This window comes from Engraulis encrasicolus, chromosome 4 (assembly GCF_034702125.1).
Source record: "Engraulis encrasicolus isolate BLACKSEA-1 chromosome 4, IST_EnEncr_1.0, whole genome shotgun sequence".
NCBI classification, from domain to species: Eukaryota; Metazoa; Chordata; class Actinopteri; order Clupeiformes; family Engraulidae; genus Engraulis; species Engraulis encrasicolus.
In genome coordinates, this window is record NC_085860.1 from 16401693 (window position 1) to 16429253 (window position 27561).

General features: G+C 44.2%; 1 protein-coding gene across 4 annotated transcripts in view; it reads right to left on the reverse strand.

Annotated features, from left to right (window-relative positions):
- Window positions 1-107: 107 nt before the first annotated feature.
- The window catches only part of mical2b (microtubule associated monooxygenase, calponin and LIM domain containing 2b), a 63550-nt gene continuing 36096 nt past the window's right edge, over window positions 108-27561 (reverse strand). For 3 of the 4 annotated variants that reach the window (XM_063196799.1, XM_063196796.1, XM_063196797.1), the window contains 15 exons: window positions 26173-26283; window positions 23830-24016; window positions 23195-23259; window positions 22738-22807; window positions 16296-16473; window positions 15470-15561; window positions 14044-14106; window positions 12148-12269; window positions 10410-11556; window positions 9943-10043; window positions 7764-7862; window positions 6632-6725; window positions 3727-3829; window positions 2958-3031; window positions 108-1281 (listed from right to left, as the gene is read on the reverse strand). In XM_063196799.1, the coding sequence (XP_063052869.1) occupies window positions 1097-1281; window positions 2958-3031; window positions 3727-3829; window positions 6632-6725; window positions 7764-7862; window positions 9943-10043; window positions 10410-11556; window positions 12148-12269; window positions 14044-14106; window positions 15470-15561; window positions 16296-16473; window positions 22738-22807; window positions 23195-23259; window positions 23830-24016; window positions 26173-26283 (2691 nt within the window). In that variant the 3' untranslated portion in view covers window positions 108-1096. The remainder of the gene's footprint in view (window positions 1282-2957; window positions 3032-3726; window positions 3830-6631; window positions 6726-7763; window positions 7863-9942; window positions 10044-10409; window positions 11557-12147; window positions 12270-14043; window positions 14107-15469; window positions 15562-16295; window positions 16474-22737; window positions 22808-23194; window positions 23260-23829; window positions 24017-26172; window positions 26284-27561) is intronic. The other variant, XM_063196800.1, reaches the window with a different exon arrangement.

Sequence of the window (27561 nt, forward strand, 5' to 3'; positions counted from 1 at the left end):
AGACATCATTCTTGCTGGGCATGCATGATCTTGACTACTACGCAATTATAACTTTTACTTGACATGATATTGCTGCGTTTGAACAGACAGACCAGTAGAGGAACAACTCAGTTAAGGGTTTTTATTGAATAAATTACTGTTGTGATTAACACCATAGTGACCATTTTATTATTATATTAAAACCAAATAACCCAAATGAAAAACAGAACAATATCATTTGGCAGTGTTTCAGACATAGGGAAATAAATAGACATCACAGAATAGGTTACAGTGGATTTGGTATTGCTGTTCAGCACATTCAGCAGAGTATTTCTACTAGTAAATTAGATTAACCGTAGTGGCAGAATATATTTCACAGCTCATTTTTAGACTGATTTGCCAGGCTACAGAATTGTATTTATTGAAATGAACATCTGGTGCAATGAAACGAATGCAAAGGTAGAGGTCTCACTATTCTGCCATCCAATTGTTTAATTGGGCGAATAAAAAAAGGAATCAAAGACAAAGATATGATGTTAAGTACTTAACGGCCACAAGAAGAGTGCAACTCCGCAAGTGGTAAACCCACACCGTGAATAAACAGTGGTTTTGAACATTTGCCAACAAGCAAAATTAGTGTTTGGTAGAACATAACTTCATGAATTCACACAATTGAATCCACACAAATGTCAATATTGCACATATTACAAGGAATTTTCGCACCCCAGTGTCATGAGAAGCCAGTGTAATGGATTTACCCTGATAGGCAGTAGTTAAAAAGTAATAGGACAGAAACCATCTTCCCTCAGACAGAGGAGCACACACACACCCGCACGCACACAGGCATATAAAAATCAACATGGACCGATAGCAAAAGTTTAAAACAGTACTATGCACATCAATAAGGGAACAGGGAAGGTTGCTTTAAAAAAGAGATAAAATTCTAATTAATACAATAAAATGTGGAATCCTCCACCATATTTTAAAACTTTAGTCTCACTGGGTTAATCCCTCCAGTGATCGTTCCATTCAGTTCAAGTGAGCAGTCCATCACAGAGCTGGATGCAGCAGCAGGCAATGACTAGTTGTTTTTTTCTTTTAGATTTTTTGTTGTTGTTTACGTCCAGTGAAGCTGGTATCGTTTGGACAGCAGCATGCTCTCCAGGTCCTGGTCCTCAGCCCTCTCCTTCAGCCGCTGCTCCTCCAGGAGGCTGACCAGCTGGTCTCTCTTCTCCACCACCTGCATGATCTCCACCAGCATCCTCTGCTCCTCGCTAAGGTCCGCAGACGTCTTCATGGAATCTGGAAAGTCGAAAGAGACATAACAGTCAGGAGAAGTGAGGCAGGCTTATGATTAGAGATGCACAGGATCCAAGATCCGGTTCGGGATCCGGCAGGATAATAGGGTTTTTCACAGGATCCGGATCCGGCAGGATCTTAAGCAGTGGATCCGGTATCTGGCAGCTACCTAAAAATCAGGATCTGGTGCATCTCTAACCTAGGTTTTTCAGTCAGTCTTTCACAACCCCAATTGCTGCATGGAGTGAAAGAACTTTGGAAGCGGCCAGTGCAGGCAGTGTGGCAGTAAGCCAATGAGTCTAAAAAATAGTTTGAGCCAACGTAATAAAAAGGGCCCACGTGTGCGAGTAGGCTATGTGTTTCAACCCTTTCGTAGGATCCGGTATCCGGTTCCGTATCCGGCAGGATCTTAAGCAGTGGATCCGGTATCCGGCAGGATCCTAAAAATCAGGATCCGGTGCATCTCTACTTATGATGAGATCAAGGGGGCATTTGGAGGCTTATCATGAGGTCAAGGGGGTGTTTGTCTATCCCAGTGGTTCTCAACCTTTTTTGAACAAAGAGATACAGTATAGAGCATGAGAGAGGCACTCATGGTTTACAAAAATGGCTTAGGGGGTACACAAGACAAAAAGGCTGGGAAACACTGGTCTATGGTAGTGTTAGACAGCTAGATGTCCATGATCTGCACTGCAAGGTGGCCTTCATCTACTTTACTGCTCCTTGACACAGTACCTGTAATACTGCTGTTTTAATGTGTGCCAGACATTGCAAGTCAAGGCTGTCAAACTCAAATTGACCGAGGGCAAAAATCATAATCTGGAAAGAAATCGTAGGCCAAACTCAATCTTCATTGAAAAAAATTACGAAAACTAAAAACAGATTCCTATTATAGTTAAAACGTGCCTGCACATATTGGATTTGAGTGTGATCTGTTTCACTGGCCTGGGCCCACTCATATTCTTGTGACACACCAGATATCATGTTCAAGTCTTATTACACTATATTAATGGTGTATATAGACCAACCGTAATACACATTTGAAATGATCTCGCGGGAATAAACCACACCTGTAATGGGAATGATGGCAAAAAGAACATCGCAACTGACTAGATGCACCAAGAAACCATAGCATAACCAGGGGGGTGGGGGGTGGACTGCACATACAGGGGTTTCCTCTCCTTTTTATGACTGCTTTTGTCATGACTGAAGTATCCCCTGTGACACTTAAAAAGCATTGACCTCTGCTCCAAGCAAAGAGTTCTCTTGAGTCCAGACTAGCTATTCATACACATTGGCACCCCTCATAAGCAGAAGTGCAAAGGGGTCAGACTAGAGTGGCTCTACTCAAGAAGTGGGGGTGCGGGGGGGAAATGATCTGTATTTATGAGGGTAGCTCTGGCAGAAATATAAATTAAAAATGTTTGAAGGCACCAAAAGTAATGTAAGAGGTGAAGGACAAAACAAAATGTGTAGGCTAAAACCTCAGGGCTGTCAGGGAAGTGGCATGACGCACAGATATCACAGGGCATTGTACATTGCATGTCACACACTAGAATTGCACTACCGACTCCTAAATGACATCAAATGGATCCAGGAAATGCACAGGCTTGAATAATCTTACTGTACTCTACTCTCCTTGACATGAATGTGCGAGTGAATCTGTGTTTGCGTGTTACCATCAATGCTCATCTTGTGACGCAGGTCCTGCTGAAGTTGACTTTGAGTGTCTTCTAGCTCCAACTCTTGAGCACTGCACAGGAACAAGTCAGAAGAATGATGGTAAGCGTAAGTGCGCGCACATCTAAAAGATCAGGTGCCAGACTAAACACGATCAAAATAAAAACGAAAGAAGATCCGCACACTTGCTGCTCCCAGCTATTTTTATTTTTTTTAAATATATTTTTAGGGGCTTTTATGCCTTTATTTGACAGGAAGCGAATGGGATGGAGAGACAGGGGAGGATCGGGAAACGACCCCGGCCGGACTCAAACCGGGGTCCCGTGTGTGGGCATGCAAGCCCAAATGTGGGGGGCCTAGCGCGCTGCGCCACAGTGCCCCCTTCTCCCAGTTAATTTTACACAACGTTTCGATGAGTCTGCTCTTTGTCAGGTGTAGGTGTAGTTGTAGGTGTAGCTACAGTGGACGAAGACCAGACTGGTCGAAATGTTGTGTAAAATTAACTGGGAGCAGCAATAGTGTGCGGATCTTCATTCTTTTTAAACAAGTCAGAAGAATGACTTACAGTACAGATTGAAGATAGCTACACATCGCTACATTGTATCAAATGAAAGTGTTTGGCTGAAAGCAAACCAGATAATAATTGGGAAATTGAAATCGTATCAGGGAAATCGAAATCGTATCAAAGAAATTGCAAAGACAGTCATCCAATAAATCCACTAATAAATTAATTAATTGATGAGGCATCTGTGAAACTATTGTACTTACAAGATCATGAGTTCGGACTCGTATCGCTGCAGTTTATTCTTCTCCAGCACCAGCTTGAACCAGGTCTGCAGCAGCTCAGGGTCATCTTCCATATCCTTGTTATCTGACAGCAAAAACAGAAAAGTAATTTTTAAGATTTTTTTAAACTTAATTTACGATAGTATAGTGAAGATGGACAGAAGAAGACAGGAAGCGAGTGGGGACAGAGAAACGGGGAAGGACCGGCAAAGGACCCGGACCAGGAATCAAACCCAGGTCGGCTGCGAATGCTCCGCCGTTAGGCCGCGGCAGGGCCTAAAAGTAACTTTTAACCAAATGACAGCATGATGTGACCTTCAGGGCAGAGGTGTAACAAGTAAGAGAAAAAAAAAGAAACACAATTTCCTTCCAACACAGTTAACTTATTTTAATAACCAGTAGACCTGTGTGCCGGTCTTGTGATGAGCTACCATTATGCTGGTTGGATCAAATGTGTGATGAGTTCTTGTTAGGTTTTTAGTGTTTTTCAGAAACATTCAATCCACCTCATTAGATACAATGGAGAAAACAGTGCAGCACTGGAGTAAATGGTGTAACAGCTATGTAATATGTGCTATTGTTGTACCTAAACCACAAATTTACTTTGACTTTTTACACCTCTACTTCAGTGCTACTGGGTTGCTCAGGATGTGAAGTTCAAGTTCAAGTTCAAGTGAAGTTCAAGTGTTGTTGGGACAGTAGAAATTGACAGTTGAAGGAGGTAGGTCTGCTCCAAAAAATAAACTTTCTTATTGACAGTGTGAAGACCTACATCCTCTTCAACTGTGTGACAATTTTGTTTGGCACCTGCACAAAAAAAATGTTTTTGGATGTGCGCTCCCTACCCAAAGCTCCTTCAGTGGAAATTGACCACGCAAATGCCAAAATGGCCTTGGAGAGGATTGGTGGTGGATCTCTCAAACCACAAAAATATGTCCAAATGCGCCTGAATTTACCTTGAGAGGAATCATCCCAGTCCTCTTATCTGACCTGTTTTTTTGCCAGACTACCTCCAGAGACTGAACCATTGTGCAAATCAGAAAGGATACCTTGCATGACTAAGTTCCATGGAGAACGGACACTGAAAAGCTGCTGAAGTGCTATTTATTATAGATAGACGGTTCCACAGCATAGAACCGAGTATGGCGGTGGAAAAAATTGACACGGTTCAGTGTAATGAAGATAATTGAGCAGACTCTAAATATGCAGACCCCCCTCTGCAAGCACCGGAGAGCAGATGTTTACCCATATTCATCCATCCTCACCATTGTGCGCACCGCACCGCACACCACCCACTCTCGCCTACTCTCCCATCAAGGTTCGCTGTCCGCCGAATGCCAGTTAACAAAAGGCGCCCATTGAGTAAACACCTCTTTACACCGCGGCCTTATTACAATTACGCAGACAAAGACATGTAAACAGGCAGCACAATTGCATGGGCCACTGTGAGCTGCTGTGAGAAGCAATGCACTTCACTGCACATATTTATTAAAATCCACAGCAAGGCCGCACATGGCTATCTATCAATGATGGCTTTCAATCAATAGCTTGTTTTGTATCTTGGGCATTTAACAAAGGATTTTTTTTTCACTTCGATAGTTAGAATCCATCCCCAAAACTTTAGAATATGTCTGTTCAAACAGCTGAATGACATTTATTCATATAACTTTTTACCCCATCATGGTCAGACAAGCTAAAAAACATAAAGGGCACTAAGAATCTGGAAAAATTCAATCATCATCCTACCCCTTTACCATTTTAATTTTCCCATCTGTCGCTTGATCAAAATTGTGCCCAAAATCTGCCGGTTTCTCCATGCAGACTCGTGCAAGCATGTTCACAAATCCTTCAGTGGTAAAATTCTGTTATCATAATAAAGGGCTGCGGGGAGTGGGCAGCATAATACCTTAAAATGGAATTCTCTGAAGAGTGCCCAATGGGAGGGGGAGGGGAAAAAAACAATTTGCAGTTCAAGCAAAAACCAAATTGAGGCCTTCAGAAGAATGATTATAAAGTCATTATTTGTTAAAAGACAGTCGTGATTCACCTGTTTTTCATTTTGCTGGCTTTAACAACAAGCATATACATCCACATTTGCAAACATGATGAAGTGCTGGATTTGCAGGTCACCTCCCCCCACCCCCCCCCCCCCCCACCCCCCCCCCCCCCCCCCCCCACCCTCACCGCACCTGGCCCTCTTCCCCCCCCACCCTGCCTAACCTCCATTATCCAAAACCATTACTGCTTCATCTATTTCCCACAATTTCTACTTTAAGTAGTTATTTCATGTGAATGCAAATCAAAACCATTTACACGCAAGACCTTCCCACCACCAAAAAAAGACATTTCTCCTGAAAAAGCTTTGGTGAATGTTTCCTAGAATTTAACTGTGCAGAGCACAATAACCTTTGCTCTGCTCCATGTTTGTTTATTTCTTTTATTTTTTTATGAGACAGGATATTGGAGGAGAGACAGGAAGTGAGTTGGGAGAGAGAGAGAGAGAGACGGGGAAGGGTTGGCAAAGGACCCGGTCCGGAATCGAACCCGGGTCGGCCACATAGCAGAGAGAGTGCCCTACCATTAGCGCCATGGTAGGGCCTTGTGCATTTTTAAATATCAACAGCACTGGAATCAAACTTCAGGTAAGCTAGTGCCGAACGTAACTGGTGCGGACACCAGGGCACTCTTCTGGTCGACCTGAAAACAGTATTTGTGACAGTTTTGTCAGATTGTAGTTGGAGTCCGTACTTAGGCTTGATCCTGTGACCACTTCATAATAAGTGTCCAACTGTCCAAATGTGCAACTGTGTGTGTGTGTATGTGTGTGTGTGTGTGTGTGTGTGTGTGACAATAAAGGCACCCCTGTCTGTGTTAGTTGTGTACCAACCTGTCTCTCCTCTCAGCACCTTCTCCAGGGTGACGCCCTTCTCCTCCAGGGCCCGCTGCGTCTCCTCCACCTCCTCCAGCTGCCTCTGGATCGTCTGTCGTTTCGCGCGCACACACACACACACACACACACACACACACACACACACACACACACACACACACACACACACACACACACACACACACACACACACACACACACACACACACACACACACACACACACACACACACACACACACACGCACGCACGCACGCACGCACACGCACACATGCACGCGCGCGAACACACACACACAGGCGCACACACACACAGGCGCACACACACACAGGCGCACACACACACACAGGCGCACACACACACACAGGCGCACACACACACACACAGGCGCACACACACACACACACACACACACACACACACACACACACACACACACACACACACACACACACACACACACACAAATAAATAAACACACAGACTCCAGCATGGATGGATGGATGTATGCATTCAGTTGCCACTGACCGCTTTAGCACGGCCTGGGTCAAAGTCATCTGAAAGGACCCCACTTCTCAATGCATACAGTATAATGCAATGGGGACCCAATTCTGGTCCATCTCTCTCTCTCCGCCTGGGCTCGGTACAACTGGACTACTGTATTACTGTATTTTCCCCCATAGGTGAACTTGCACACACACTTTAACAGTTACTGGAGGACACCACCACAAAGGCAACCTGGGCCAGCGACGTGTGTGTGATTGTGTGCGAGTGTGTGTGTACACACCAAACAACCATTGTGGGGGCCCAAATGGTGGGCTTCATAAATCTTAGTAATTTTGTTGTTACCGGTAAAAGTAAAATTGTAAAAACATTTCCTTACTGACAGGTTAAGGTTGGGGTTCATTTTGGTCTGGGCACAGTTTAGCAATCTTAAGATATAGTTGGGGTTAATATGAATGGAAGTGAAATGTGAGGGCCCCACAAAGACATAATAGTGTGTGTGTGTGTGTGTGTGTGTCCATCTTCCAAGGCCGCCCCCTCATCAGGCTGTGTTGTGCTGTGCTGTGCTCTTCTGTATTTCACCTGTGCTGTGCTGTGCTGTGCTGTGCTGTGCTGTATACTTCACCTGTGCTCGGTGCAGCCTCTTGAGCTGCTCTCGTTTGGCCTGCTGCTGGACGATCCTCTCCTGCCTCCGCCGCCGCCTCTCACTCACATTCTCCTTACGCTAAAGAGGGAGAGGGAGAGAGAGATGGAGGGAGAGAGAGAGAGAGAGAGAGAGAGAGAGAGAGAGAGAGAGAGAGAGAGAGAGAGAGAGAGAGAGAGAGAGAGAGTGAGAGAGAGAGAGAGAGAGAGAGAGAGAGAGAGAGAGAGAGAGAAATAGAGGGGGGATACAGAGCCAGAGAGGGTAAGAGACACCGAGAAAGACAGATATGCAGAGATGCAGATAAAGAAACATTCCCCTTTGATATGGAGGACAAAATGAGAACACAAATCCCAACAGTGACTCAGCCTACCATGAATTGGTCTATTGGTTATTTGATGAATGTACCCTTCATCACAATGTCTACATGGATCTTATTAAGGCTTGAGGCAACTACTGAATAGGCAATAGCTACCAAAAACGCATCAAGGATTTTGTCTGGGCTGAGGTATTAAGTTCAATGATTTTTTAGAGTACTAAATGTTCAATGAATACTTCAATTTCATGCCGCTCTTGCCCAATACCATTCTATACAGCTAAAAGAAAAAAAGGGGGGGGGGGGATCCAAGTCTGACATCATTGCTCAGTTCAGGTTGAATTTGAAGTACACCTGTGTACAGGTGTCTGTTTAGTTTATGAAAAAGAGAAAGCAGTACTGAGATTGCTCATTTGCAAGTAAACCAATGAGAAAAGGTCATCAGCCATCATATTGAGCCTAGTATGCAAGTGTTCTGTGATAATCCACTGGAGTTATCAGCTCCTGTGTAAGGAAGGTTGTGGCGACAATCTAGGTGTAACCAAAAAAAAAAAAAACCCTCCTCCAAACTTCACAGAGTAGCTGGCATACCTGTCTTGAGCAGCTGATTCAACAGCTGTGGCTCAAGTGGAGAGGATTGTATTAAGTTTAGTATAATCTACCTTTTGGCAGTATATACAAATGACAAAAATATTGATTCTACTCGATACTATGAAATTTGGTGAACACTTCGAAATAAGGGGCCATAATTAACAGCAAAGTAGCTATAACCTAATACTTTAGTAAGGGTTAATAATCATTACTTAACGCCACATTAGACACATATTAATTGTTATTAATGCATATGTTAAACATTAGTAAGCAGTTACTTAACTATTAGATAACTATTACCTTGTGTTACAAGTTCATAGCATATAATTATTTAACTAATAGATAAGTAAGGGTACAGTTAATAGTTAAGTAGCTATTAGGTCATACTTAACTAAGGACCAAAATTAACACTTACTTAATACAAAAGCAAGGCATAACTAATGAATAAATAATACATAAATATTGTTGTCTGTAGATTGCGTACCCATCATGCACTGCACTTCTTGGAACTAATATTCTCAAACATTAACTTATTCATCACAAAGGAATGGTTTAGTTTCGCTTCAAAACTATTACTCTTCATAATGTTCTGCATTTATTGTAGGGTTTTTACCATTAAAACTAATAAGTGGTATATGAAAAAAATTACATCTCATCACCCCACCATCATTGAGAAGTGTACGTCCAAACCCTGCTATATAATGGCTCCTGTTGCCATTATTACAGTGATTGAAAACTAGATGTCACAGTTGATTACTTACATTAGGTATGCTCTGCCAACTCTATTATAAGGGTCCCAAACACCAATATCTATCTATTAATTAACCATTAGTTATCCTCAGCCAACTCTACTATAAGGGTCCCAAACCTCAATATTTATGTATTATTTATCCATCAGTTATGCCTTACTTTTGCATTAAGTAAGTGTTCATTTGGGTCCTTAGTTAAGTATGACCTGATAGCTACTTGACTATTAACTGTGCCCTTACTTATCTATTAGTTAAATAATAATATGCTTTTAACTTGTAACACAAGGTAATAGTTATCTAATGGTTAAGTTACTGCTTACTAATCAACATATGCATTAATAACAATTAATATGTGTTTAATGTGGCGTTAAGTAATGATTATTAACCCTTACTTAAGTATTAGGTTACAGCTACTTTGCTATTAATTATGGCCCCTTATTTGGAAGTGTTACCGGTTTTTATGTTGTGAACCTGGGATTGACACCTCTGTCAGAGAGTTGGACCTTACCCTGGGATCCCCGTGATAGTCAGAGGGTAGATCTTCCCGATCATCTGAGGAGCTGGCTCGCTCATCCTCTTCCTCTTCCTCTACAGGGGTCTGAGTGGACGCTGTTCAGACATCAAACAGGGTTTTAAAATGGTTCACGACTGAACTTTTGTCTTTCATGAAGTATTAATGTACATAATTTTACACGATTCATGTCATGTGTCAGGTTTTAACCTCCCCTTTCACAGTGGCACATATTCCATTGTGTTCGACATTACATTTAACCAACAATTTAAATTGAAAACACTTCATTATCATGCAAGTTTCTTCATGTCTATCTATCTACCTTAAATGGTATCATTACAGTGTATGAAATAATCCACCAATGTACTGTATCATGGTCTCTCCTCCCAATGCATGTACACATTGACTATTCCAACAGCGTCAAACATTTATTGTGAACCCCAGTTCAACAGAAGTCATTCTACCTTTGTTCCTGAACTTGGAGAGGATGTTCCAGATGTTCTGATCGGCTCCTCCTCCTCTTCCTCGCTCCACCTCTGCTTGGCTTTTCACCCGGAGCGAGGAGAAGAAGTTCACCTTGCGGCGCGGCAGGAAGGCCATGTCGTCCTTGGTGGTCGGCTTGGAGGAGGTGCTCAAAGCCACCTGCTGCAGAAGCTCCGTCAGCTCACCTCCACCACCACCTCCACCATCTGGCCTCCTCTGCCCAGCATGGCCATTCTCCAAGCCTGAGGAGGAGTTGGTGGTGGTGTTGGTGGTGGAGGAGGTCACAAGGTTTTCCTGCCCTCCACCAGAAGAGGCCTGCTGGTTCTGGTTCCCGAATATGGAGCCGATGTTGAAAGAGCCCTCTGATAAGGGCCTGGCTCTGCTGGGTGCCACTTTGCCTCTTCGGACCACGTTGGTGGTGGTGGTGCTGGTGGATGTTGTGTCTCTGTTGCTGGAGGCTCCGGCGAGGCTTCTCTTCAGGGAGCTGGCCCAGATTTGGAAGGCGGACTGAGGCGGGGGGCCGTTCTGGGCCTGGGCGTCAGGTGTCCGTTTCGTTGCCATGACCGCTGCTGCTGGTGCTGGCGGCGCAGACTGGGGGAGCGACCCGCTAGCTGGGGGCTTCCCATCAGCTGGCAGTGCTGGCGGTCCACAGGAGCCGTTCCTTATGCCCGCAGGAGGCAACGAGGGGTCTGACCCCTCAGAGGGCTCCACGTCCCAGTCGAGGAGCTTCTCCCTTTCGGTCGTCGACAGGACGAGCTTCTTTTTGGGACTGTTTGTGGCGTTAGAGGACACCTGGTGCTGCTGCTGCTCCAGCTCCACTTCCTTCTTCTTATGCCCATCGTTATGGCTCTCTTGGCTGGCAGGCTGCAGCTGGGAAGAAGATGCCAAGGAGGAGGCAGTGGAGGAGGTGGTGGAGGAGGAGGTGGCGGTGGCGGTGGTGGACGAGGTGGCGATGGAAACAGGGATGGAGGAGGTAAGGTGTGGGTCGGGTCTCTCCGGAAGGCCCTGGCTGTCGTCGGTGGTGATGGTGAGAGTGGGCACTTCAGGCTGTGCCACAGGGCACTTCTTCTCCGCGGCGGGCTGGGGCTGGGAGCCAGCGGGGGTTTCAGATGGAGATGAGGAGGAAGCCTGGAGCCAAACAAGCACACAAGACTCTCCCATCAATCACCACATCAAACAAAATCATTTCGCAGCACAAGCAACACCTGCTCCATTAACATCATCACACACTTATTTCTGTTTCCTTAAAAAAGCCCAATAACAATGAACAAACATGTATTTTGGAAGCATGCAAGTCGAAAAGGCTACTTCAAGAAGAAAAATAATGTGGATTAGATTACTGTGTCTATCATCATTTAAATTGTGTTCACTGTACATTTTGAATAGATTCTTTATTGTCCCATAGGGATATTTGTTTTCACATCAGACAGTCAATTCCATCAGGTTCAGCATTTCGTAGATATTTGTAGTACACATCTCATTTACAATACATGTGGACACCATTTTCTCACACAGACTCATAAACATCCTCAGACATCCATATACAATACACACCGGTATACACAAATCTATTCATATACACTCCAATACATATACACTCCTCGACATACATTCTCCCATACAACACATTACACATTTGCTTATTGCACGTACGTACATTCTCCACATCAATGCATGTGTATAGCATTATTAGGCAAAGCTAATATCTACAGTAGATACCTCCTTGTGGTCGTGCTCATGGATCTCCTCAAAGTCCGACTCTCCGTCCTCTGTGGAGCCGTCCTGCTTGTTGTCAGTGGCTCGTCCACGGGCAAACGTCTTCACCAGGATGAGAGGCAGAGCTACGGTACAGCGGAGGAGATAGAGAAAGAGAGAGAGAGAGAGAGAGAGAGAGATCTGTGTTTGTGTGTGTACATTGTGTGTTTGTGTGTGTACATTGTGCATGTGTGCACATTTGTTTGTGTTGTATATAGTAGTGCACCATGCCCTTGCCTGAGTTGAGCTGTCGGAAGTAGAGCACCCCCTTCTCTAATGAATGAGAACTCTCGTGCATGCCCACATTCAGTACAAATGAATACAAATAAATAAGTGAATAAATAAAACGTATGCAAGCATCAGTGGCCTTGTGTGTGAGAGAGAGACACAGTGCACTGGGAGGTCACCATTTTATTCAGGCCATTTATAATGCATGAGAATGCTACCAGCGCCATTGTTGTGGATATTCAATTCATCGCTGGACTACAAATGGCCCACTATTCCCATACGCTTCCTGACCGCCTGCCAATAGGGCTGCTGGCTGGCCTGCTTGAGGGGGGGCAGCCAGTGCATAGAGGACTAGCTCCCCCTACTGTTGACTTTTTTGTGTACAACATGCTACCCTACCCGGCAGACATATTAGTGTGTGTGTGTGTGTGTGTGTGTGTGTGTGTGTGTGTGTGTGTGTGTGTGTGTGTGTGTGTGTGTGTGTGTGTGTGTGTGTGTGTGATTGCGTATATGCATACAAATGTGTGTGTGTGTGTGTGTGTGTGTGTGTGTGTGTGTGTGTGTGTGTGTGTGTGTGTGTGTGTGTGTGTGTGTGTGTGTGTGTGTGTGTGTGTGTGTGTGTCCTCGTATAGTGTAGCCACCTCTCTGTGTGCCCCTGTATGGATGGTTGACTCTGTAGCCACAAATAGTCCAAGAAGCCAAAGCACTTTTAATCTTCATTCTCAATCACTGCTGCTGGTCTGTGTGTGTGCGCGCGTGCGTGCTTGGATGTGTGCAAACTGCTAGAAGGCTGATTGCTGTGCTCAATTGTTTGCTATATCTTTCCAACAATGTGTTATGATGTGCATTAGGTGTTGTGTATTTTTGTATTTATGTAAACTGACAAGACACCTTAATGTCCTTCAGGATGAATAAAAGTACTCTACTCCACTAATGTAAATACAGATTCAAATGTTTCACTTTTGTTTTGGAGACTTTCATGAACTAGTGAACACCACGATGTGAAGAGATTTATAAGAAACCTGGTAAAAAAAAAAAACTACCCTGAGGGTGCTGTGGTGCGGCACACTAATGCGGGTGACCCGGGTTTGAGTACTGGCTCATTTCCCAGACCCTACCCTGTCTCTCTGTCCCACTTACTTCCTGTCATCCCCCGATCGATTAATCACGATTCAATTAGATTCAATTCAATTCGATTCAATTCATTCCGAATCGATTCAATCCGTTCCCTTCTTGGTGCCAGGATTTCCCCCAAAAGATGCTGTTGCCTATTTTTATATAAAAATGTCAAAGTGCTGTGGCTTGACAGTATTAATAGATTGCTTATTTGTAATAAGTAGGCCTAGGCCTAATTGACTAATACCTACTAGGTATTTTCCATAGACCTAAATTAAACAAAAAGAACCAAAAGAAAAAGAACAAAAAAAAACAATTTTTTGCCCTGTGAATCGATTATGTGAATTTTAAATAAAATCGATCGATTATCGATTAAATCGATTATTTTACCCAGCCCTACTATGCGGTCCTACTGTACGCCAATGCACCCTTGCCTTCACTGACTGCCCTCATCAAGGTGCATGTTGTTATGGAACGATCCACTAGGGGGAGTACAACAGAACTGCAACTACTTACTGGCCCTGATTTTCCTTCTCCAGTAATGGTTCTTATTGGCTCCTTTCGAGGTAGAACGCTGTCCTACAAGAGAGACAGGGGAAGAAAGAGCGGGAGTAAGCGATTAGGAGGTCTGAAGGGGTATGTTTACAATCACAACCCAACTCTGGAAATGTTTGGTTAAAGGCTGCAACATGATCTTGTTGTGGGATTACTTCCATGGCCATGGTGAAGTAGGCCTTCTATTGCAGAGTTGGAAAAGCCCGGCTGGACAGGAAGAACAAACACAGATCCAAAGCAAAACATCCTCAATGATGGCGGTAGACTTTTAAAGAAGCAGTGCATCGTCACACTGCTTGAAGTCACCATCAAGATTACCTCACTGATGGTGGTGGCATTAGGGTTAGAAATACAATGCATAGTCATTGAATGAACACAGAGAGAGAGAGAGAGAGAGAGAGAGAGAGAGAGACAGAGAGACAGAGAGACAGAGAGAGAGAGAGAGAACGAGACAGAGACAGAGACAGAGACAGAGACAGAGAAGCAGACGCAGACACACACTCCACCAGCTGCCACCATGCATTTCTCCTGGTTGTGAACAGAATGTTCAGCTCTGCTCTGACTGGGCTGGGCTGGGCTGGCCAAGTCAAGCACATAGTTGATATAATATAAAGCAATGGCTGTGTGTGTGACATCGAGTGTTTGTGCACCACTCCCTTTCATTTCATTTAGGAATAACAAAATATGAAGGGAGTGGAAGTCCTACTTGGACCAGACAGAGACGCGAGGTTCCCTTGAGCCCAAACATCTCAAAACTCAAAGCTTATGTACTGCGTTTAAGAAGCATGTAGGGTGTTTAAGGAGCATTCAAAATACCACATGTAAAGTTATGTAGTAGTGGTGGTGGTAATGTGTTGGTAAAATAGTTAATACATAATCTAATCAAAATATATTTCAAAGACCGGACAGTCGTCAAAATTATCATCACTAAGATGTGTCCAAATATGAAAGCGCCATTTCCCCTATTCTAATAAAGCTTCCAGTATATGATAGACTGTTTATTCAGATGGTATGCATTTACAGTCTGGAAAATGGTATGAGGAGCAGAGTTGATCTGACCTTACCCACCTGTTAAGGATCAGGCTTTAGTATTTCTGATTGCGCAACTTTGTTTTTCAGTGAAGATGCACCTTGCAAAATATGTGCTTTTACTGCACAGATGCTTTTCGGTGTGTGCCTTCTTCAGCACACAGAGGTGCGGCCGCATCATTGAAAAACTGAGCTGAACATGTTCACATGACATCAAATGGATCCAGGAAATGCATGGGCTTTAAATCATCTTACTCTATTCTACTATCTTGGGTTTAAGCATTTAAGAATGAAGCCTGCTCCAACCTAAACAATTGACTTCAATTGTACATCATTGACAGGGGAGGTAAAGGCTTACCTTTGCCTTCTTCCGACAGGGAGCTACTACAGCTGGTGGATCCAGAATCTGACGATGGAACTGAATGGGACTCCGCAGTCTGCGGCCTTGCACTTAAGACACACAAAACGCTTTTCAAACACAGCTTTGGCACCATTACACCTCTTGACGATGGAAGAGTAATGGTGTCTCCATGATTCATTGTTCAAATGTTAAGTCACTAATGCATACATAAGGGTTACACTTACTTTACGCCGGCGTCATACGGATGACACAAGTGTCATAATAGTGTCAAAACAGTGTCATGACATGGTGCCAATGTCATAAATGTTTTATGGACATGAAGTGTTGACATTGTTGGGGCGGTCTTTGCCATAAGCGAATGTCACTTAATGATAGTCATAAAATGTTTATGACATTGACAATGTTTATAACACATGAATGACTGCATTACGACACTGATATGACATTGTTTTGGCATGCGTATGACGCAGGCATCAAGTAAAGTGTTACTTACATAATTACTGTCTATGTAAGTGACTTATAAAACATGTGTTTTCAAACCTTCTTATTCTAGTTATAGTATATGAAATAGTATAAGTATAAGTATATAGTATAAGTATATGAAAGTTCTTATTACAGTTATACATCAACAATTAAGGCCTTATTGGCAAACAACACATTTGTGAATACAGGCTTAGGTAATAATTGACTGCTAAACAAGTATCTTATAAATCGCTTGTACGGATAAGCATGTATTAGTAGCCAACATGCAAACAAAAAAAATAGTGTTACCAAATAAATGTAATAAATAAATAAATGTAATAAATAAATTGGGTCTACTCACTCGCTGCTGGAGCCAGGATTGCCCAGCGCACTAGCAGGCTCCACCTGTGTCTCCTCTGGACGCTCAGCTACAATGTTGGGGTCCAGACGCCCCCTCGGGGCCACAATGCTGGGGTTCAGACGGCCCCTTGGGGCCCCATAGCTCTGGCCCTCACTGGCCCTGTGCTGCTGTGAACATCCTGGAAAGTTGTGTTATATACAGAAATGTTACTGAAGGGCTTGGGGTGTGATGATCAAGGCTTAGCTTAGGCTATGACTTATTAAGCATCTATAATATAATATATCTGGAATGTATACACAGGGTGTGATTTGTGGGGGAGAATTTCCCTCCTTCTAGTTTTGACATCTCCACTTCTTCAACATGATTTTATTCTTGGTTTAGTGCAACTCCACTGATATTGCATTGCATTGCATTACATTATACTTAGCTGACACTTTTTTTTAAATCCAAAGCGACTTAGTTATTTTAAGTGTACTGTATTGGTTTAAATGTGAAGTGGGTTGCAGCAGTGTGGGGTTACTGTAAGTGCCTTGCACAAGGACACCTCAGTCATGGAGTGAGCTCGGCAGTGGAAGGATCTACAGCCCATCTCCTTAACCACTAGGCCACGGCTGCCCAATATCTATACTGCCAAATGTCTGAGGATTATTCCCCTTCTGGTTTTCAACAAATCGCACCCTGTGTATACACCAATGCTGCACAACTACAAATCTGAGAACACAACACAGTCACAATGGGTAATAAGACAAAATGGCTACTGAGGAACAATAATGCTACATCCTTCACCTACAACTCTCATGATTTCTACATGCTCACTGACTTACAAAACACAACTGTGAGCAAGTCCTATTTGATGAGATGAGGGAAGTAGACAGAAATACAAAAAAAGGTTTTAAAAGAATCTACCATTTAAAACAAAATTGTACACAAAATACAAATTAGTAACACCAATAAGGTAATAGCGATATAGTAAATTGAGACAATCAAAATGCAACACAAAGAAAAACTTACATAACTGGTTTTTAATAACTAATGAATAATTAATAATGAGTATTTCAGGTGAACACGACGTACGTATCACTATAGGCCAGGGCATTTTGAAACACATCTGTTAAGTAACATTGAGAGGTCTCTTGAAAAGAAAGGGAAAGTATAAATCTTGTAATGAATGGCTCTAGGGTGTGATGTAGTAGATGGCAAACACTGATTCACTCTAGGACTTCAGGAAAAAAAGAGAAAAAAAAACTGGAACATTTAATGTTCTAAGTGGGTTTATACGATTCTGAAATCAGTTTTTTAAACCTGGCTTCTCATTACCTGAACAGTACATTGACCTGATTATGGTGAAAACATTAGTTGGGTACGTGAGTGGTGAAAGTACATGGGGGGATTGTCAATTGCAGATTGAGGGTGATTTGACTGTTACATTACATTACACTAGCTGACACTTAAAACAAATACATGCAGCTTACTGTTATTTTATGTACAGGGTATTGGTCCCTGGAGCTGTGTGGGGTTAGGTGCCTTGCTCAAGGGCACTTCAGACATGGAGTGAGATAGGGAGTGGAAGGGTGGGATTCAAACCTGCAACCCTCTGATCTAAAACCCATCTCCTTAACCACTAGGCCATGGCTGACCATTTTGGATCACAGTGACTAATTGGGTGCATCCCAATATGTGTCCTTGCCTCCTCCACTTGTGCTTGTCTCCTCGTCCCGCCTCCTGGCCCCTCCTCCGTGGAGAAAACGATAAAGTTTCCCAGCTGTCAGCCTCGCCACAACAACTTTTGAGGGACTGTTTTTCATTCATCATCCCAATTGCAAATGAGAAAAATACTTTACAATTGAGCTTTTGCAAGATATTGAAATATAATGCTGTTGTCAGTGATGTCATCATGACGAGAAGCAAGTGGAGGAGGCAAGTGGAGGAGGCAAGGTCACATATTGGGATGCACCCATTGATTATAATGTAAGATGGTAAGATGGCCGTCCACTGTTAACAGTCACCTGGTGGTCATTTATCATTTAAAAAAACCCTGTGAAGTTCCTGCAATGAGAAGAGTGCTCATGTTCTTTGGGTGTTGAATTCAGTAAAGGTAAGATGGTGCAAAAACTGATTTTGTAAAGACATTTTACTGAAGCTTTTAGTCAAATTGCACCTGAAGGGCGCACGACAAAAAGGTTTCAGTCAAATGTCTTTGCAGAAAATTGAGTGGGTCGATACCCTTTTCTTTTTTCAGCGTGCAAGAAAGCCTTGGTGAGATGGGTCATCTTCACACACACAGGATGAGACACTGTCAACCAGATGAACTGGACACGTTAAAGGAGAATGACTGCAAAATTCAGTTGCATCGCTCACGCTTCCCTTGACTTGTCAGTACCTGATGGTGTGGCCTTTTTTAGGCGTGAGCATTTAAAAAAAAAAAAAAAAACCCTAACATATTCCTAATATCAACTCAAAAGTTTAAGGTTTACTCTAGATTTACAAATGGTTTCAAAGTAGCCTTAGGCCTACTCACCAGTTCTCAGAATACTTTGGTTTTAAAATTGTCATTATATCTGGGGATGACTAAACAATTCAAACACAATTAGAATGTCCGGGATATCAAAAAGGGCTCATCAAAAAAAATAAAAAATAATAATGACTAAATCAGGGTATATACACAAATCTTGAAGTCAAATTTACTACCATTTAATACCCCTTTTCACTACCTTTAGATTTTTTTTTTACAACCATCATGACACTCTGATGCAAGTATTAACAAGACATATTTTGTAATTTCAACCTCCTTAACATTACAATACATTATCGTTTTTTGCAAAAAAAAGATGCCCGAAAGGGAGCAGTGCGGCGGGACGGTAAGCTTACAAGTGGCTACAGTTGCGTGAATCATTGTTGTATGAAAAAACAGTGATAATTGGTGAACCAACAAAGACCTTTTTTTATCAAAATGGTAACACAAAAAAAAATACCACGTTTTTCAAAAAATAATACCTTTTGAGGAAATTTACAACTTTTAAGGCCATTAAATTTGGGCTTTTGAATTTATCACCTTTTAATACTTTTTAAAACCCTGCATACACCCTGTAAATGCTGCATCGCCAGGTACAGACAGATCAAGAGCAGTGTGAGCAATAAAACGAGATGTTGAAACTAGCAGGATTTTTCCTCTAAAGAGCCGTCCAGTGAAAACCTCAGGTGAGCTCAGGTGATGGATCTTGATAGATGGTTGTGACAGATGACAGATGGAATCGGCTGTGACAGACGTAACCATGTGAACACCCCACACCATTTCAGTTAAAGGTGATAAACTTGTGAGTGATTGGTGCAACAAAACAAAAGATGATGTAGAACAGAGGACAGATGGAAAAGCCCAGGAAATACCAAAGATGCAAGTGAGAGGAAGGAGCGAGAAGGTCGATGTGAACGTCTGAACCAAGTCAGGGAAGCACTGGGTCTGTTGTATGGGAGTTCAATTTTGAGAAACCAAAAGGATGATGTATCTCAACATCAGTCCCTGACTACACTGGATTGAGTCACAAGAAAGCCTATACCTTGCTTTGTAAACCGTGTTTCTTTAAAGGCACCATGTCAATTTTACCAGCGGTGCTTCAACTAAATTCAACTGGTCAAACTTTCTAGGAGTGCAAGTACCACGTGGAGTGTTTTGTGAATATGTGGACCTAATAAATGCCATAGACAGCACACGTCTGAACAAAGGAGGAAACAAGAGTTCTGCATTATAAAAAGAATTTATTCCGTTTTGACTTACAGCCTTCAAAATAGGATAAATTAAGCAAATCATTGACCTATGAAAATGTACAGGATGGCAGATGACCCTTTATAAATACAGCAAAGAGAGACATTTGAGAAAGTCCAAGCATTTTAGATTTTCTTGCTTCAATTTACAAAAAAAGTGCAAAAGTTAAGAGTCCTCTTTCAGGTACCAAGCTCATATCTCTCTAAGAGGAGAGGCAAGAGGAGTCTCCATTTTGGGACAGGGCGGGGAGAGGGAAAGCATCTTCTAGAGTGGAACACGGAACATTCAACAAGACGGACAGACAGACAGGAAAAGAAACATGAACAAATTAGTTCAATGGGAACGGGGGCCATTGATTGTCTATGCTACAAGAATCAAAAGATATTCCTATTACAAACAGCATGCTGATAATGCTGTGGGAGCTGGTCTGCCATTTTTGTTAGTGGTAGCTTAGATGCAGCTAAGGGGAGAGAGGGACTGATGAATTTGCCTGAATCTTTCCATACGCTGGTTAGGTAGATCAAAACATTCCCATACTCAAGACCCATGTTTGTGTCTGAGGACAGACTGATTAGAGTTAGAGTTAGACAGTGGATTATGGAGGGAGGACAGGAAAGGAGAGCGAGGCGAGGACACACAACTGATCACATGACCATTCACCTTCCAGTCAGCCAATCAGAGAAGGTAGCATTGGAAACTGGAAACAGGCTACATACAGTACAAGACAAGAAGGAGTGGAAGGATGGAGGGGGAAGATGGAGTGGTAAAGAGATTCATCAAAAGTGGAATGAGAAGTCACAGAAAAAGAATACACCGTACCTCATTGCAAGACCCCATGAGCATAACTGACATTTCGTCTAGCAGTGTTCATGTTGTGCACATCCAAGAGCGGACACATATCGTTACAAGTTAAACAGCGTAACACTCGTCTATGTATTTGCCATGTGAGGACGGAGTTCATTTAAATAAAGACGGAGCTACAGTGAGTTTAACACTGCCACTGATCTTGCTACCTAATGTGAAACGCACTCTCATTTGGTCCTCTCGCTACCTAATGTGAAATGCACTCTCATTTGGTTAGTCACATAATGGGCTTTTTATAATCCAAAATAAAAACATTCAATTTCACAGAGCTGAACAAATCTTTGGCAGAGCTACCACAGATCAACTTACAAACTTGGGCTAGCAACCTAATGGAACATAGCCCGCTGCCATACAAAAACAGGAAGACAATAGTCCTCTTTGTAGAAAAAAAGCACAAAAAAAGAGAGTGTGTTCTTTCTAGAAAAGCTTCTCATTAACAAGAAAAGCATAAGCACAAAAAGCCCTAGTCCCAATAATTAATACTATTTGGCAAGTTATTGCACATATCGTTTTAAGATATTCAGTACCATAGCGATCGGTCATGCAATCAGTAACCTCATTCAAAGCAAAACAAAGCTTCAAATAATGACAGAGACAAGGCAAACAGCACAGGCCGGCAGTATGGGGCCAGATAAAGTGCTTACAGTGCTTGCTTTGGTTTCGTAACAATATTTGCTTTAAGACATGCAAGTGGACAGACCACTCCAATTTGATCGAACACTCATCACACAGCCACACACACACACACACAGCCACACACACAGCCACACACACAGCCACACACACACACACACACACACACACACACACACACACACACACACACACACACACACACACACACACACACACACACACACACACACACACACACGACGCATGAGCGTCGTGTAGCAGGTGACATGAAACCATTTTTGAACACTGTTACAACTTTGTGATGCGTCATCAAAAGTGGACTTCCACATGTTATTAGATTAAGAAAACAAAAAACTCTCTCGCTCGCTCGCTCGCACGCGCGCGCACACACACACACACACACCAGAGCATTTACACACCCTTCTGGGAGCTAGTGTACTTAAAACCCTGAGTGTGTGTGTGTATGTGTATGTGTGTGTGTGTGTGTGTGTGTGTGTGTGTGTGTGTGTGTGTGTGTGTGTGTGTGTGTGTGGAAAGAATGGCAGAAGATTCCTCCCAGGAAGACTTGTTTGGTCTTTTCTACCAAGCAAACAGAATTTTTACTTGAATTTGGCCTGTTGGCTGGTGTTAATTTAGAGCCCTGCGTACATATACGTGCACATACCAAGCACACACACTGTGAACCGTGTGCGCACATGTGGGTTCAAATACACACACCAACACACATACATGCACGCACGTGCACACGTGCGCGCGCACACACACACATCTGGTTGGCGGCAGGCAGGCAGGCAGGCAGGCAGGCAGGCAGGCAGGCAGGCAGTTCTTAATGCACGACACGGCATGCTGGCCCAGAGCTGGCCCAGAGCCGGGGGGCGGGGCTTCAGAGGGGCGGGGGGCGCGGGGCCCCGGGCGGCAGAGGGTTATTCGGGGGCCCGGGCGGCTCCTCGGCCCGCAGCATCTGGGCCAGGATGTCGTGGAGGGCGGCCAGCAGCGGCATCCCCAGGCCCAGCAGCATGAGCAGGAAGCCGTAGTCCTCCTGGCGCTCCCGCAGGTGCTGCCCCAAGCCCCGCGCCTCCCCCAGCACCCACTGGCCCAGGCGGCACGGGGCCTCCAGCACCAGCAGCGCCAGGCTCCGGGGCCCCCACAGGGCCGCACTAAAGGAGGAGGACGCCAGTGTACCTGTGGCAGTGCCAGGGGTGCCGACGCCAATCGCCCTCCCGTCCAGGGTGCTCACGGGGTGGCTCTCCGCCTGCGGGATGAGTGGACACAGACACAGACACAGACACAGACACAGACACAGACACAGACACAGACACAGACACAGACACAGACGCAGACAGACACACACACACACACACAAACACACACTAATGAAAAGAACTGGATACAAGAGTCATTACAAAAAGAGCTTTGAGGAGGCGCACTGGCATATTGACATTGAAGTGTGGACGTAACTGTTGCATTGGTGCCAAACAGAAGCCCTTTCAGTCTTCCAAGCTTAACATGTAGTATGGAAACAATCAAATCATCTAAATAGAAGCTGCTCAATAAAAAACAATGTATATTGGACTTTTATGGTATATGTATATGTACATGTATTCCATTAGTGTGTTTAAGTTTATGACTTGAAACTTACCGTTCGTCCTCGGTTCCTTGCGTTGGAAAGGAACTGCGAGTAATGCAGCTTGCAGAGAAACCTCCCTGCAAAGCAAGAACGAGACGCGAGATTACAAATCACAAGAAGTCATATCAGGCAGATGTGTCAAATCACTGCATCAGAAAGTCAAAAAACCTCAATCCCATGACAAGCCGCAACCATTTTATGAACTTGCCCAATCCTTTCAAGCATACAAATAATTAGGTGACTGGATTAGCAACAAGTGCAACATGCACAGGAAGGAGGACTGGGCAAAGTTGTTTTCTTCGAGGGGCTTGGATTGACCCTTTCTATCTCAGGAGAGACATTGTGTCTTGGTGTCAATCCCGGCTTCAGAGGTAACCGCTAGTATCACAGGACAGGAGGGGACAAGCTGAGGATATGGTGCACCATTCAAGTAGGATTCCATCATCTCATCAGCAGTATACAGCATACTCAGGGAAATAAAACAATGCTAATCTGCAGAACAAATTAATCAAATGGGACAGACAAGCCAGATCTATGCAACTATCAAAATGGAGGCAATGACAATGGTACTTCTCATATACTTATAACTTTCTCTTGAACTTAAGTGTTCTAACATATTGCCTCTAGACTACTTTTCTGGAACGCACCTTGTCCAGAGTTGAATGCATTTCCGCCCTGGCGCAGGGTGCACAGGCACTCGTCGCACTTGAAGCATTCTCTGTGAAAGAAGTATCCCTCCATGCAGACGCGCTCCATCACGTAGACCCGTTTGTGACATGAGTGGCACACGTCACTGCCCCCTACAGTCAGGGGGATCTCTCGCCTCGTCGAGCCCTGCCATAGGGTCACACACACACAGACACACACATTAGGCATGCAGGCAGCAAAAACGCCACAGGGAGGGATGGATGGCTAGAGCAGGCCAAAAGCTGGGCTCAAGTTAGTACAGCTTTTCAAATGTCACATGCAGTACAAAATGTGGTGTAACTGTGTGATCACTAATATGAACGTCATTACTTTACAGCATATCATGAAGTTATGTTACATAAAAAGGCTGACAAAATAATGCATGAAGAATTATTTATGCACGGAAATGTATTTGTCACAACAGGTTACATACCGCCATTCCGACATACCGCCATTCCGACAGACCGCCATTCCGACATTGATGTTCAATTGTCTGAATGGCAGTATGAATTTTTCCCATCTCCATGAGTCACGGAGCAAACACAGATTTCAGCACCACGCACGTGGACAGCTTCAGACACACCGTTGAAGGTGTAAGCTCGCGTCACTAGGAGCAAACGCATATTTCAGCACCACGTACGTGGACAGCTCCGGGGTCCGGGCACACCGTTTAGATGTTGGCTCGCGGATGGACAGCTCCCCACAAGAGTAACGTGGTGTCGGAATGGCGGTATGATTAAGTGTGGAGGTGTGTCGGAATGGTAGTATGTCGGAATGGTAGTATGTCGGAATGGTAGTATGTCGGAATGGCGGTTCCCCCCCCCCCCGTCACAACTTACCAGCTAGCTGCAACTAGCTACCAGCAACAGTGAATGGCCATTCAGACAGCATCAGCATTTAGCTAAAACATGATGAGCAAAGGCTTTCATACCACTACACTGCAAGGCAACAGCTCGCCATAGAAATCCACGGTGGTTTTTAAATGGGAGCGCACACACCTCAGTGAGGTAACACTGTATTTCCATGGCAGTAAACACTTCATCATGTGACTACCGGTAAATACGATTCGTGGTCACTGTCCAAGCTACAAAAGTGCTCCATGTAGTTGGTGACCCACATGGCATTGGCCGTCTTCATGACAGCGCATTGCTGAGCAGTGCGCAAGTGCAATGTGAAATTACAATGCATTTGGATTATAAAAATGCAGTGAAATGGGCGAGGTGTGCATGCGCAGTCACGAACACGGCCATTGTTCAGTGTTAACAAGGTGAGGAAGAGACATGCGGTGCATTCCAATATGCAGACTTGTGTCCTCCACTTGTGCTTGCGGCCTCATATTAGGAAGTAATATGTCGCGTTGACATCACTGACAACAGCATTCGATTTCAATATTTTGCAAAAGCTAAATTGTGAAGTCATTTTCTCATTTGCAAACTGGACGGTGAATGAAGAATAGTCCTCCAAAAAAATTGTGGCTAGGCTGACAGCTGGGAAACGTTTTCTCCATGGAGGCGGGGTGAGGCCACAAGCACAAGTGGAGGACGGGAGTGTGCATATTGGAATGCACCCACTGTTGGCCGTGTCAGGTTTGCCCCTGCTGACTGCAAACATCTCCCCTGGGGCTTCACCTGTGGGACAGTATGGCATGACCACCGTCAGCACTCCTGACTTAGTCCTCAGAGAAATCATTACATCACAACAACACAATGAAGAGATGGAGAAGAGAAGAGCACAACAACAAGGTCGACCTTGTCCCCTTATCAGTACACTCCCTCCAGGTCCTGCTGCTTCGCACCCAATCTCACGATTCACAGTATACAATACAAAAACGCACATCCCGAGATCACCGTCAAGGGAATCTCAAGATCTTTGGTACAAGCCTTGGGCTCACACTGACTTCCAACAGCGGGGCGCATGATGAGGCTGTGCGTAGCCTGCCCTGGAAGCCATTTCAAAATACAGCAGCAACTCACTTCTTACTGCCACCATCACAGGGTTGTTTACAGCGATCACCCCAAACTATGAACAAACATAAGAGCATCAAGCAACCTTTTCCCCTGGCAGCGTGACTTGAACATGTCTGCCAGCGCCAGGGGATGCATTTGTTAGTTACTTGTTGTTATGACCGTCTTATCTGCCCTGGCACTACTGTTTAAGTACAAACATAACCTCAAGCAAGCAAACAGAACAAACATTCAGCGTGCGAACAGACGTCAGGTCAGGCTGTTCATTCCCTAAGCAGTTCACAGCATCACTTGCAGGATCATGCAGCAGATCATGGTGCTTGGTATCCTTGGCCTTACCGGTGAGTGTGGCGCGGCGGGGGCAGCTTTGGGCCTATGGTCAGTCTCATAGAGGTGGGCCAAAGTTTCTGCTTTAGCACCTATGACAGAGGACACCTTCCCCACTGTCCTCTAACATCATACACCACCCATCACCAGCGGCAGAGACGGAGGGGGAGGGAGAGGAGGAAGAGGAGGACAGGAACAAGCATACATACACATAGATATACACAGGAATGAGGAGAGAAAGAGACACATATACGTTCATATAGACATACACAGGAATCAGGAGAAAAGGAACAGGCATACGTACACATAGAGACATACACAAAAGTCAGGAGAAAAATAACAAGCATATGTACACACAGCTATAGATAGGGATAAGGAGAAAAGGAGCAAGCATATTGTACACATACAGACAGGGCTCTAAATTAACACCAGCCAATCAGCCAAATGCTGGTGAAGATTTTTTTTGTCTTTTTACGACTTTATTTGACAGGACAGTGTGAGAGGTGGACAGGAAGTGAATTGGGAGAGAGACGGGGAGGGGTCGGCAAAGGACCCGGGCCGGGAATCGAACCCGGGTCAGCCGCATGGCAGGCGCGTGCCCTACCGGTTGGCCACGGCAGGGCCAGTCAAATGCTGGTGAAATGTGGTCAGCTTGGCTGGTAGAGAAGACCAACTTACTAGCCACTCTGACCCAGTGAGTGTGTGTTTGGCTAGTTAGATGATTTTGGCTAGTGATGAAAAAAGTTAATTTAGAGCCCTGCATACAGACATACACACGAATCAGGAGATGTAGGCATGTAGGCATACTGTATTGGGAAGAGGAGACACACTAAAATGGTGGGACTGTGGCTGTGGTAGAAGAGCCTCGTGTTTTTTTTTTCAATCTTGTGGCTGAAGAGGATTCCTGACACAGAGATACTGGTATCTAAGTGGTAACGGAGACAAAAGTTGGTTGAATTCTCGGAATGCTCAAGAAGGCACCCTTTCTTCCTCTCCTTCCTTTTACTTTTGGCTACCCTTAGACATCCTTTTCCAGCAGGCCAATAGACACACTGCTGTGCCATAATAGGCCTGAAGGAGCAACATGGTGTATTTACTGGGTTGGACTTGGGAGGACTATTCTACCACAGCACTACTGTACATGAAAAGACAAATGACACAAAGATGGTGAATAAGAGACAACACAAGCAGGAGGGAGAGGAGAGGAGGATTGCTGGAAGTCCACACATTCTCTAAGAGACTTGGGCATGCGGCTAAGTGCTGTGCCATCGTGCATCTTGAGTGATGAAGTGAGGTAGAAGCAAAGCCATGAAAAGGAGCCTCAGGATATAATGGGGCTGATTTCACTGCTCAAACTACGCAAGATTCATTACAGATACACTCGTTTGATATAATAGGCAC